Source organism: Zea mays, chromosome 9 (assembly GCF_902167145.1).
Source record: "Zea mays cultivar B73 chromosome 9, Zm-B73-REFERENCE-NAM-5.0, whole genome shotgun sequence".
NCBI lineage: Eukaryota > Viridiplantae > Streptophyta > Magnoliopsida > Poales > Poaceae > Zea > Zea mays.
In genome coordinates, this window is record NC_050104.1 from 148,974,876 (window position 1) to 148,988,057 (window position 13,182).

At 40.6% G+C, this 13,182-nt stretch overlaps 1 protein-coding gene, 3 long non-coding RNA genes and 1 other non-coding gene across 5 annotated transcripts; 2 read left to right on the forward strand and 3 right to left on the reverse strand.

Moving 5' to 3' along the window:
• Positions 1–6,814: 6,814 nt before the first annotated feature.
• On the forward strand, positions 6,815–7,373 carry LOC111590108 (uncharacterized). Its single transcript, XR_002749190.1, has 3 exons — positions 6,815–6,976; positions 7,074–7,158; positions 7,245–7,373. It is a non-coding gene; the product is annotated as an uncharacterized lncRNA (long non-coding RNA).
• Positions 7,374–8,387: 1,014 nt separating this feature from the next.
• Positions 8,388–8,469, reverse strand: LOC111590180 (small nucleolar RNA R41). The gene has a single exon (XR_004852892.1). It is a non-coding gene; the product is annotated as a small nucleolar RNA R41 (small nucleolar RNA).
• A 1,535-nt stretch (positions 8,470–10,004) lies between these two features.
• Positions 10,005–12,043, reverse strand: LOC109942658 (probable E3 ubiquitin-protein ligase HIP1). The gene is made up of 4 exons (XM_023301099.1): positions 12,038–12,043; positions 11,807–11,857; positions 11,626–11,724; positions 10,005–10,230 (listed from the first exon to the last, which is right to left on the reverse strand). Exons 1-4 carry the CDS (start codon positions 12,041–12,043, stop codon positions 10,057–10,059), a joined length of 330 nt encoding a protein of 109 aa, XP_023156867.1. The 3' UTR covers positions 10,005–10,056.
• On the reverse strand, positions 10,876–11,243 carry LOC103639362 (uncharacterized). The gene is made up of 3 exons (XR_002265158.3): positions 11,207–11,243; positions 11,039–11,096; positions 10,876–10,967 (listed from the first exon to the last, which is right to left on the reverse strand). It is a non-coding gene; the product is annotated as an uncharacterized lncRNA (long non-coding RNA).
• Positions 12,044–12,219: 176 nt separating the features above from the next.
• On the forward strand, positions 12,220–12,776 carry LOC111590113 (uncharacterized). Its single transcript, XR_002749198.1, has 3 exons — positions 12,220–12,434; positions 12,512–12,583; positions 12,654–12,776. It is a non-coding gene; the product is annotated as an uncharacterized lncRNA (long non-coding RNA).
• The last annotated feature ends 406 nt before the right edge of the window (positions 12,777–13,182 follow it).

Below are 13,182 nucleotides of genomic sequence, written 5' to 3' on the forward strand. Positions count from 1 at the left end.
GTTTTGAGTCCTACAGCAATCATTGGGACATCAAAAAACCAAAAGGGGCCATCAGTGACCCCAAAAAGGAAAAGAATGGTAAATGTACTAGACGTCTTGGAGACAATTAAGTCTTCAAGCACAATTCCAAAAAAGAGTGTTGAAGTTGCTGAAACTTCTACTGAAGCTTCGGCTCAACAAGCTGAAGCTGAAGCTGGGCCTTCAGAGCCCTTCAAAGAACATCCTTTTGAAGCCGAAGCAGTAAAAATTCCAGAACCAATATTAGTTGAAGAAACGGACACCGTCATCCCCGAAGCACCTGCCGGCATGCATGATTACATCATGCGACATGCTTCGGGGAAAAAGCTATCTGAGGAAGAAACTCATGAGGCCAACCATTATGCAAAGGAGCTGAAATATCCGAAGGGGGCAGTAATATTCAATGGAACAAATGAAGATGACTTCTTATACTGCCTGCCTGATAACAAAGAGCTATCCGTCTGCCGAGAGATGGCGAGAAGCATAGGCTTTCCGAAGCTTGAAGCTGGGTTAAGTGCCATGACGAAAGAGGATCTCGCAGACAGCCTCGCGTACAACAGCCTGAAGGTACGGGAATTAAACACTTGAGAAAAAACCCCCTATTATTTTTTTTACGCAACTCATTCCTTTTTTCTTATATGAATTCTTTTTTCATATAGGGCCTGATCCTAAGCAACGCGTTAAGAGCGCAAAAGAGCGCCGAAGATGAAAGTTATGAAATTGCGTTTAATAATTTACGCTCCGAAGTTATCAAACTGAGAAACGAAGCTTTGGAAAAAGATAAAATTCTACTTACACTGGTAGATAAAGTGAAAAAAGACGAAGCTGCTTCAAAGGCCCAGGCCGAAGCTCAAAAACGCGAGATTAAAGATCTTCAGAAACAGCTGGCTAGAGCTAAAGAGGAGCGCGCGCTTGAGGAAACGAAACGAGAACTTAGCGATTTTATGGTCAACAAATTGGAATCAAAAGTCAAGGAGCTTCGCACATCTCAGGGGAAATGCTATGTCAAATCTGTAGAATGTGTGAATAAAATTAAGTCCAGCTTCGCCAGTGTAGGCGCCTTTTCCAGCGAAGAGAATTTCTCTCGAGGCAATCCCGAAGGTCCGCTGGAATGGATTAGCCACGAAGCAGAGGCCTTCGAAGAGATTCTGAACAGTCGTGGCGACATATGTGCTTTTTCGGGCGCCAGAGGAATTGCTTCCGTCTTAGAGAAGAAAGGTTGCGAACATGTAAAATTTTTAGCTCAATCCGAAGCTACCTTATCTACCGAAGACATCAAGGACCCCTCGGCCGAAGCGAGCGTGGTTGGTGGCAAATTTTTTACTGATATCTGGAACGACGGCGGCCGAGGAATGGCGCGAGAGATCATTGAAAGAAGCGAAAAAGGCATTCATGATGCTAGAAGAGTAGCAGACGCTGCCGAAAGGAGTAGGGAGCCCGAAGGACAGTTAGGTACCAACTAGTCGTTCTTGTTGCGTTGTAATTTTCATTTTAAACTTCGCTCACGATTTGTAAAAGTACTGAGAAAGTGTTCTCTTCGCTCAGAAACTGTTGGACGATCTGCCGACCCCCACACAAAAGGGGATGAAGAAATTAATCAAATGGCCGAAACTATCATGGACAAGGTTGTTGACCAACTTCTGAATGAAGCCGCCGAAGCAGTATTGAGGGAAGATTAGGTGCTATTTGGAAAAAACATTTAAAGTGTAATCTATGCAACACTTTGTACATTTGAATGTAATATACAAGTCTCTTTTCATTATTGAATTCTTTACGATGCATGAAACTTTAAAAACATACCACTTTTGAGCCTTCGGCGAAAAAACACCTTCCCTTCTTTTCATGCGTCGTGAAGAAGATAGCCTTCGTCAAAATTATTCTGATGAATGACATCGATGCCTCGTGAAAACATTTTCCGAAGCTATTTTCCGAAGCTATGCAACTTTGATATTGATCTGATAAAGTTCGCCCATGTTTCGTGAAAATATTCCCCGAAACTGTATTCCGAAGCTATACAATTTCAATGTCACCTTTTCAAAGCATCCCTTCGAAGGTTGAGAGTGTCCCCTTCTCTTGCCAAATGCGATATGATGTATGATGCTTATGCTATGCAAAATGATGTGATGATGTTATGTTATGCATGCGACATTTGTTCCGAAGATACACATAAAATATATTCGTAAGCTCTGCATTCCCTTAGGAACGTCTTTGGAGCTTCTTCGTCTTTTACTTAGACGGCATCAGCGTTGACTTTTCGCTGTAAGCCTCCCTTAGGAGCTTCTTCGTCTTTTACTTAGACGGTATCAGCGTTGATTTTTCGCTGTAGGCTCTGCATTCCTTTAGGAACGACTTCTGAGCAGAAAACTTACGCTGCGCTCCCTTTGGAACGACTTTTTGTGACTTTATAAACTTACTCTGCGTTCCTTAGAACGACTTTTTGTTACTCCGATGGATTTTTAGTCCGAAGGTCCTTCTTGGTAACGGAAGAAATTTTAGGCTTCGGCAACTTAGGCCTGTGAATCAAATAAATTTTTCTCGTGGAAACAACGAAATTATTACATGGAAACTATCAATGTTTTTTGCTTCACAGAAAATAAAACGGAATAGAAAAGACTGCTATCAAAGGTAGGATATGTCAATAAATGTGCTTCGACTCTGGCACAGTGCTGTTGACTGTGCGAGCTTCGGACTGTTCTCTGAAGTCCCTCTGCTGTGGAGCGTATTGACTCCCTTCTGGCTGTTGACCTTGCTGCAATGGAGGTGGAGGCGGAAGCTGCTGCCAGGAAGCTTGAGGTTGACTTGCCGAAGCTACAGAAGCCGCAGGGTGGTTGTCTATGTATTGTGGGACATAAGGCGGATGAAACGAAGCAGTATGCATAACCTGCTTCGACTGAGCTTGTTGAGATGCAGCTTCGGCTAGTTCCTTTTGCTTCTGGATTGTAACATGGCACGTCCTAGTGGTGTGGCCCTTGCCCTCTCCACAGAATAGGCAAAACAGTCTCCTTGGCTGATCTCCGAATCTTCCGCCGAAGCCCCTGGCGCCTCTGCCTCTTGGAGCTGGTGGCCGAAAGGAAGTTTGTTGTTGCCCCGAAGCCTGTGAGGAGCACTGCGGCCTGCTTTGCTGACTCCCCTTATCATCATTCTGAGTGCTGTGAATGGAACGGACATGCCTCGGGTAGTATCTTCCTCCGAAGCCCCTGGTCATCTCAGAAAATCTGAAGGCCTCCTCCCTTCTTTGGCGAAAGTCATTGTCGGCACGAATGTACTCATCCATCTTTTGGAGCAATTTCTCCAAGGTCTGAGGAGGCTTCCGAGCAAAGTATTGAGCTGCAGGTCCAGGACGAAGCCCCTTGATCATGGCTTCGATAACGATTTCATTGGGCACCGTTGGTGCCTGCGCCCTCAATCGTAAGAACCTTCGGACATACGCCTGAAGGTATTCTTCGTGATCCTGAATACACTGGAAGAGGGCTTGAGCTGTAACCGGCTTCGTTTGAAAACCTTGAAAGCTGGTCAGTAACATATCCTTCAGCTTCTGCCATGAAGTGATTGTTCCTGGCCGAAGGGAGGAATACCAGGTCTGAGCAACATTCCTGACGGCCATGACGAAAGACTTCGCCATGACTGCAGCGTTGCCCCCGTACGAAGACACTGTTGCTTCGTAGCTCATCAAGAATTGCTTCGGGTCGGAGTGGCCGTCAAACATGGGGAGCTGGGGTGGCTTATAGGATGGAGGCCAAGGAGTAGCCTGCAGCTCAGCAGACAGAGGAGAAGCATCATCAAAAACAAAATTTCCCTGATGGAAATTATCATACCAGTCGTCTTCGTTGACGAAGCCCTCCTGATGAAGGTCTTTCTGATGAGGCCTTCTGTTCTGCTCATCGTGAGTGAGATGGCGAACTTCCTCAGAAGCTTCGTCAATTTGCCTTTGCAACTCAGCTAGGCGGGCCATCTTCTCCTTCTTCCTCTGCACTTGTTGATGTAGCATCTCCATCTCTCTGATTTCTTGGTCTAGCTCTTCTTCCTCAAGCGTCGGGCTAACAGCTTTTCTCTTCTGGCTTCTGGCCTCCCGAAGAGAGACGGTCTCCTGGTTGTGGTCCAGCGGTTGTAGTGCTGCAGCCCCAGCCGCTGAAGCTTTCTTCGGCGCCATAGCGAAGGTCTATAGCTTCCGAAGGTGTTCACGAAGACTCGAAGTGGAAGTGAGTTCACCGGAGGTGGGCGCCAATGTTGGGGACTTGTTCTCAAATGCTATGAGTTAAGAACAAGGCAACACAGAAAATGTTAAACATTAAGATCCTTCGTCCTTCGAAGCATTATTTCCCTTAGGATATAACGATCTCCGGACGAAGGTCATGAAGGATTAACCTTCATCACTACGATATACATTAGTAAAAGACGAAGCATATGAAACATAAAAGATAGCGTGAATAATCATATAACATTATTCATTTAACTTTATTAACTCATCATAAAGGAATAGAAACAATATCGAATTATAAATGTACCTTCGGCTTGGAAGGAGATGAAAATACAAGTGTGACGCAAAAGCAAATGCCAAGTCAGCGTGAACAGTATGGGGGTACTGTTCTCCTATTTATAGGCACGGGGTACAACCCATACAAAATTACATACATGCCCTTTACATTTGGTGATAATTCTACAGCATTCTATCGAGGTCTAAATGGCCTTTTCATCTTTAAGTCGGTTCCCCTTTCTGCGAACATGCCGAAGCTTTCCTGCTTCACAGCTTCGGCACTGTGTCAACCTTCGTATCTTTTGAGCTTCTCCCTTTCTGATTCAAGCCCGAAGATACCTGTTCACACATTATACTCCAGAAACATTGTTAAATCATGTTTTTGAGGACCTTCGGAAGCCGAAGGCCCCCAACAATAACACTTTGTATTTGTTAGCTGCTAAATTCTGAGTCCTCTAAATTGTAATTTGACATAATCTTAGTGGTTGTTCATTATTTATCACTAATCAGTAAATGGTTGATAATTAGGGACATTAAATGAAATACCAGACTTGTGTGTATTTGGGGTATTCTTTGGGCTGTATATAGTTTATAGCATGCTTCCGGTATATAGAGGTTGATGCTAATTCTTAGATAACAAAATTATAGTTGGGAGGCTTAGCTGGTAGCATGCTTTTTGTATGTTGCACTTGCACCCGCCCATAATTCTTTCTCTCCCCTCTTCTTTTTGAACGATACACTTGTACTCGTCCACAATTCTCTCTCTCACCCGCTTCTCTTCATGCTTCTTTTTTGGATCTATCATTTAGCGCAAGCGAACATCTTTAAGGGAAAGTATTGTTGCTTATATCTCTTTTTTCTAAACTTCTTTAGTGCTTTCCTTTGAGTTTGAGTCCTGCTTGTTGAACCACACAAGATGAGTAAACTATGAGCCAGCACATGTTCAGGAAACTAATCTCCATCAACAACTTCCTCTTAAAACGTCACTATCAAATATTGTAATGTGCAAATCATTGCGTGTTACATGACATCTTAAATATCTAACTTTGAGAATACAGATATATGAATATGAATACAAATCAGGTACGGATAAAACATTCAGTATCCGGCGATAGGCCCAACAATGATGCACAGGAGCATTACAACACAAAGAAATTCAGCTTATTGTTCAGTCACTGTCCATCTTCTATTTGACACCAATTTCTGGAGTATGAGAGGGCCTGTTTATTTATTAGTCAGCTGAGGATTTTGATCTAGGCATTTTGCAGGCAGAAACAATAGGCCAAATAAAAAATAGTATGTGAATTCAAATAACCTGTCCTTGTAACGTTCTGATGAATATTGATGAAAATGTCTGTGAATTGTTGAACAATTGCAACTTGAACAGTTGAACTGTAAATATGAGACAATAAGATCAGCACCTTTAACAGTATAATCACTGGAAGTTGTAATGACACTGCAAATAGGAGGAAGGAAACTGCCTGGAACATGAATGAATGTATGAATACTGAAATGCTGAACCTAATCCAAAAGAAATAAGAAGAGATTGAAAACTGCAGCCTGCAGTGTGTTGGCGAAACCGACATAATTCATTATGGGTGCATTATATAATTTCTGGTGTTGTATGTTGCATGGGAGGACTTTTTGTACAATATACTTGTACATGTCCCCAATTGACAGAGTGACTTTGTTTGTTGCTAAATTCTGATATCTCTAAATTCAGTCATATTAATACAGCGATATATTGTACATATTATTTTAGCATTTTAATAGACAAGAGATTATATGTCATATAGTCGTTTTAATGTTTTTTGTATCTTTGCAATAATGTCATGATAGATCCTATAAGAACAATGGCATTAGGTAGACGTACTCAAAATAGGACGGTGGCAGGCCTGTCTCCCTTTCCTCCGTAAGTTTATATAAGGTTATTTACTTTTTACATCTATATGTATGAAGAACTTAAACTAAAGTTCGTGTTTTATGTAGTTTCGTGCTATTTGACGATATTCAAGATGTCAATAACTTACCACAAGTCAAAAGTGTCTTTGCGAGAGTAGTTGTTAAGTTCCCTAGGCGTCGTAATAGTCAACACTACATCCTACAGGACATCACTGTGAGTCACTTCAACAAGCATTGAAATAGAGCCAATATATTCATGTTATTATAATTAAATTCTTTGACTCATACAACATGTATTCCCAAATATCTAGGGATCCAAAATCGAAGCAATTTCTAACGGCCATAATGTCCAACGGTTCGATGCCTTACTCACACAAGGATGCACATATACATTGTATAGAGTGACATTTTGTCTAAACCGGGAGGAACTTCAATTTCGCAATATTGGTCATGGGCTAGAGTTGGGATTGATAACACATACTATTGTGGATCCATTCACGAAGCCAATCCAATTTCCTCCATTTCCAAAGTATCTTATGCCATTTCATGAGGTTTACCAACAACCGCATAAGACATTCGTAGGTAATAACCCTTCTTTCCATATAGTTTATATATATATATCACTAACGCCTGAAGTCTAAATGATTCAAAGGTAACTAATCATATGTGAATTGTTCAGATGTTATTGGCATAGTTCTTCATTTGGAACCATTAAAGCATATCGGTGGAAGACCGTATAGAGAAGCTGTACTAATGGATTCTAGGTGGCACTAATTTTCATATATACATTCTTTTTTAACAGCATTATGCATTTGTTAGGTCTTATTCAGACGATTAAGGTTTTTAATAGGTGGGATCTAATCATCGTGGGGGTATGGACTGACCTCTTGCAAAGAAATGCTCTACGATGGTCGTTAGCTAGAGTTGACAAGAACATAATTATTGGAACTTTGCTGCGTTGTAACCATAATCACAGTAATTTCTTCTGTGCCTAACATCTTTCAATATATACTTAATTCTTACTCTTATTAATAATTATATACTATTATAACAATAGGGTGCTTGGAAACCTCGGACCACAACACTATTCATTTCAACCCGGATCATCACACTATATACCGCTTGAAGAGTGAGTGGTTCTTATAATATATTTATAGATTATAGATATAGATACAATTAGAATGACAATAATTTACAATAATCATGTCCTTACAAATCATGTTCTAAATTGCAGCAATTCGTCGTTCGTTGATTGACAATCCAAGGAGTCGTTTCATCGATAAATTTCTAGAGAACAGACGAGCACATTTGGCGACTATAACATCGGATTGATACATGTGTTCTAGCTTGTTATAGTAGAATACTTTGTTAGTCATGTATCAGATGAAACTTATTAATAATGATTTGTGTTCTGTTTTTATTGGTCGTGTATTCGATCTCAATGTTAACCGCTTTGTATAGAACTATGTGACCTCTCTATTATCTAATAAATAAGTTCATCATCATTAGTTTGTTTGTCAGTGTTCTTATTAGTAACTACTTCCTTTACAGTGGGGCATTTTTCTGGTTTCTTGTTCCGTCTGCTTGTATATGTGTCTTTCAGTGGTTGTGTGCACACTCTGTTTGTCTAATTTACATGCAGTGGCAACTTTGTTGTAGTGTTGCGGTTCTAAAGTACTACTGTATTTCCGTTCGAAGACCTGGGAGAACATTTTGGTTCACCTGAATAAAGTGGAGACAAACAATTCAAGAAATGGCCCTCCCGATGCTGCTTTATTTAGTGCGTGCAATTTGAAAGACATTTTATACTAACACTTTAATCTAACTGCTATACTACAGATTCAGATAAGTGAGCTCTCAAAACCCAAACCTGAGGTGATATCAATTTCTAGATTTGAGCACGAGTCACTCTATAAGAGCATGGCTGAAATCCTACTTTCCTTTCCTTTTTGTAAGCATAGAGAACCTAAACCAAACAAAGAAGACAAATCTTATAAAGGCTCAGAAGTATTCATTGGTTTCTCTTGTCAGGGATCTAAAAATAGGTATGTATTTTTTGTCATCACATCCTCAAGTTAGATCCTATGAGAAAAGCAAGCAAAAGAAAGGAGTGTCAAAATCCAAAGAAAATATAAAAGAAATTGAAGGTGATAAATGGACAGTCCTCACCCACCCCTACTCTGATCCAAGCATATCCCTTCACAACGAGTGTACCTTGATCCATGTGGTGGGGGCTCCTGGCCGACCACGATGATGGCGCAGCTGCAGCTCCCACCGATTCCGCAGCAGCTTTATCTGTGAGATCGACAACTTACTGGCTCTGTTGAATGGCTCTTGCTCTTGTTATTACCACTGCTGTCACTGCTCCCTTGGGACTGAGATGTATTTGTCTCAGGTGTTGACGTTGCAAGGCCAGCAAAATGCCTAGATCAAAATCCTCAGCTGACTAATAAATAAACAGGCCCTCTCATACTCCAGAAATTGGTGTCAAATAGAATATGGACAGTGACTGAACAATAAGCTGAATTTCTTTGTGTTGTAATGCTCCTGTGCATCATTGTTGGGCCTATCGTCGGATACTGAATGTTTTATCCGTACCTGATTTGTATTCATATTCATAAGAGATCCGTATTCTCAAAGTTAGATATTTAAGATGTCATGTAACACACAATGATTTGCACATTACAATATTTGATAGTGACGTTTTAAGAGGAAGTTGTTGATGGAGATTAGTTTCCTGAACATGTGCTCGCATGTAGTCACTGTCCATCTTCTATTTGATCTGGGTCCTCGCTGTTGCATGTAAAGAAAAGTCAGGTGTGTTGCATTTTGAGATAGACATGCAAAATTTGAGAAAGGCATTCCACTGTCAGCAAGAGAAATTACCTGGAGCTCAGATAGGATCCCAAGAAAAAGTAAAGGCCCTCATAAGATTTGAATTGCTCAAATAATTTGATGCAAGCATCAAACCCTAGCTGCTCAGAGTGTTCTTTCGCGGCCTGCATATGTCCCCCAAGATTTCACAATAATTAGAACCAAGAAGGAAGAAAATAAATGCCAATGGGTTGGTACAGAGGGGTAGGGGGCATAAGAAACTGAACAGGAATACCTGCACAACAATCTGAAGATTTCCCTTCAGATTAACCAGTAGAAGGTCTTTCATGCATTCCAAAGCCCACTCTCGACAATGTGCCAAAGAACTCAACAAGTGTCTGTCCAAGGAAGTTGTTAATGGGCAAAACATAAAAAAAGATATCTGAAAATAACTGAAGTCGACAAACCTGTGGTTCAATGACATGGGTATTTACAATGGCACGCTTGATATCAGGCAACTCTGAGTAATGTTGCATTACAAAATGTAAGGTTAGTTAAACAGGAATACGAAGCGGAGATATCAGCTGCACCAATGCGAAGGTACTGACCTGGAGGGCTCGCAAGTACAACCCAGCCTTTTTTAATAAGACGTTTGGGAAGTGGGGTAATAGCAGCATAAAAGGGCCTGTCTTCTGTGAGAATGACAGGCAAAACCTGGACTACTTAACGCCGACTGTCCCACACAACAGATCAGTTCCACATTGGAAAGAAAGTGCTCAATGTAAAATCCTCATATGCATTTTGTTTTATACCAGCAGAATAACAGAAATAGCAGATCCCCTAGGTGGCTAGGTAAGGTTACCGCTTACCTGACAGATGCTGCATTTCATGTCATCAACGGTTGATTTGTTGACTTCTAAAGCGACCTGACTATATATGCTTCTTTTGAGGCATTTTGTGAACTGCTCCTCCGAAAGAGCTGTGCTCACAGAGCCTATTCTCTCCTCCAGTGCCAATAATTCCTGTTCAGAAGATACAAGCACCTCTTCCGTGAGGATAAATATGAACGAAGAGTATTTCGTAAAGGATCATAGTTACTGCTCGAATCACAGTAAGGGCTTCAAACACAGAATAAGGAAGAATCCTCCAGAAAGAAAAGCATCCTCTAATAAAACCCCTCCACCATTCAGGCAGTGGCACGTCGACCTTTCCATTTGGCTGGATTGCCAGCCATGTCTTTTAGCAATCCATAAACCGCCTTCCCACTGCATTAAAATGAAGCATGCCTTTTTTCAGTTTATGACTAGCAAAGACCAAAACATAGATCCACGTGCCAAATCTATTTCATTGATTCAGACATAGTTGCACCTGTAGACTGGATCAAGGACAATGCCTGTTGATGCAGCTATGTCTTTGACAAACTTAAGCTCCTCGGCTGTGTTCATGGCATAGACTAACCCCTTAGCCTGTCAAGGAGAAGTTGAAGAGAATGCCAAATGCTAATGTACTGTTCACAATTTTTCATTATGAAATGTAGTTAATATATGTAAAAACAAGTTGAGACAAGGCACTGCAGATGAACCTTTTGGAGTTAGCACATCAAAATGATTTACTATAAATAATGCAAATTCTGAAGTGCACTTACATTTTCGATTCTAACTTAATTACGTGAATCCAAACCAGAATTAAGTCCATCAATCAGGCCTTGGACATAGTCATAGAAGTATTCAGGGTCATCACAAACAGAGAGTGCATGAACCTATCCAGTAAGAGGATATTACTCGGAAAGTTCAGTGTCAGATAATATAACAGAAAAAGGGTAGATCATACTTTTGTATTTAAGCTGCTCAATCTGGATCCTAAAGCAAGGCCAGCAATGGTTCCACCACTGCATGAAGTTAAATATTGTCCGACTATAGAGCGATGTCTTGCGATTTTCAGAATCTAGGCATGACACAACAAGAACTGTACACACAAAATTACCCATAAGAAGTATACCTGCCACATGCAACAACAATATCATGAAACTGAACATCAGCAGATTGCAGAAGAGCTGTGTAAGAAGTTGATTCAGCGAGTACGATGTGAATTTTTTTTGGAAGGGGTTATCTGTGGATGTATTATGTCATTGAGTGTGCTGCTGATCTACAAGTTTGTGAACTGCTCCTCCGAAAGAGCTGTGCTCACAGAGCCTATTCTCTCCTCCAGTGCCAATGATTCCTGTTCAGAAGATACAAGCACCTCTTCCGTGAGGATAAATATGAACGAAGAGTATTTCGTAAAGGATCATAGTTACTGCTCGAATCACAGTAAGGGCTTCAAACACAGAATAAGGAAGAATCCTCCAGAAAGAAAAGCATCCTCTAATAAAACCCCTCCACCATTCAGGCAGGACAAGACACGATAAAAGATAGTACCTCATAGGACATATCATCAATATCCATCCGCATGTCTCTATGTCGATCATAGGAGGCAAAGGCGCCAAAAACTAGATTAGCCTCCAACATTAGCAATTGCTGCAAAAAAAATTTATTCAAGGTTTCAGGCAAAAGAAAGATGATAACGGGCTTGTGGAGCAAAGGGTAAAAAAGAACTAACATCATAGGTCAGCTCTGCTTGCTGTTCAATCCTCTCCAATGCAACCAAAACCTACAGAAATAAACCTATTTGATCAGGGGTAGCAGGTGGGCTTGGGAGAGATATAGTAGATGTGTTTCCTGTTCAGAAGTGCAATAATCTAAGTATGAATATGACTAATATTTTTCTACACAGGTCTGTTGGTAGACTAAAAGACGTAGATGGATCAGTTCAACAATAACGATGTTCGACCTCCATTAAGAGAATTGTCTAGCAACACCCTTGAAGGTATATCTACTAATAAAATGCAATATTTGATCTCTCACCAAGGTTTTAAAAAGGAAAATAACGATGTTCATATTTTGTAGATGAATCTCCAGAGGTACCTGTCAGCGACGGAAGCATAATTGATTTAACTAAATCGTGTGATAACACTCAAGGTGAATATGTTTGTTTACCATGTATTGACAATGGAGATTATTGATGGGTAATATATGATGGTTCAGGAGGTCGAACTGATGCGAGACAATGTAAGAGAGAAAGAGAAAGAGCACGATATGCGGCGATGAGTGTTGAAAAAAAAACGAATTGAAGAACCGTCGTCAGTCACGCAAAAAAGAGAACGTTGTTCACCATGAGTATTCAAAAGGTAAATTAAGGCTGCTTGTGCGTCACTCATCTTTAAAATAATGCTTTTCTTATGTGTTATCGAGTTACTTTGTGTAGATGATTGTCCAGATGTGGCTATAGGCGACGGAAGCATCATTGATTGTACTATACCGTGTGGTATCACTCTAGGTAATTACATTTCTTTGTTATGTTAATTTAACAACAACGATTAATAATGGAAAAGGATATAACTGGTTAGGTGGATGTGATGATGCGAGACAACGTAAGAGGGAAAGAGAAAGAGCACGATACGCCACGATGAGTGATGAAAAGAAAAATGAATTGAAGAGGCGTCGTCAGTCAAGCAAAAATGAAAATGTTGTGCACCATGAGCGTTCAAAAGGTATGTTAACTATGCTCGTGTGTCACTCATCTTTAAAGTAATGCTTTTCTTATGTGCTCTTGGGTTAGTTTGTAGATTGCAGCATACCTGCACACAAAGAGAATAATAATCATCAAAGCATTGACACTCTAGGTTATTAAGTTTCTGTGTTATGTTATTGAAAGACGAAAATTATAACAAATGTGCCCCAATAGTGAGTTGAGCTCTCATCATTCAACCTATAATATATACACCTAAGAGCTTTGTTACTTTCAACTTTAAGGCACATCAGCTCAGACGGGTCATCAACATGATTCCAATCCAAGTTCAGAAGTTTTAGATGCAAGGGAACGTAAGAGAATTCGAGAACAGATTCGATTTGCAACTCTAACAAGGGAACAAAGGG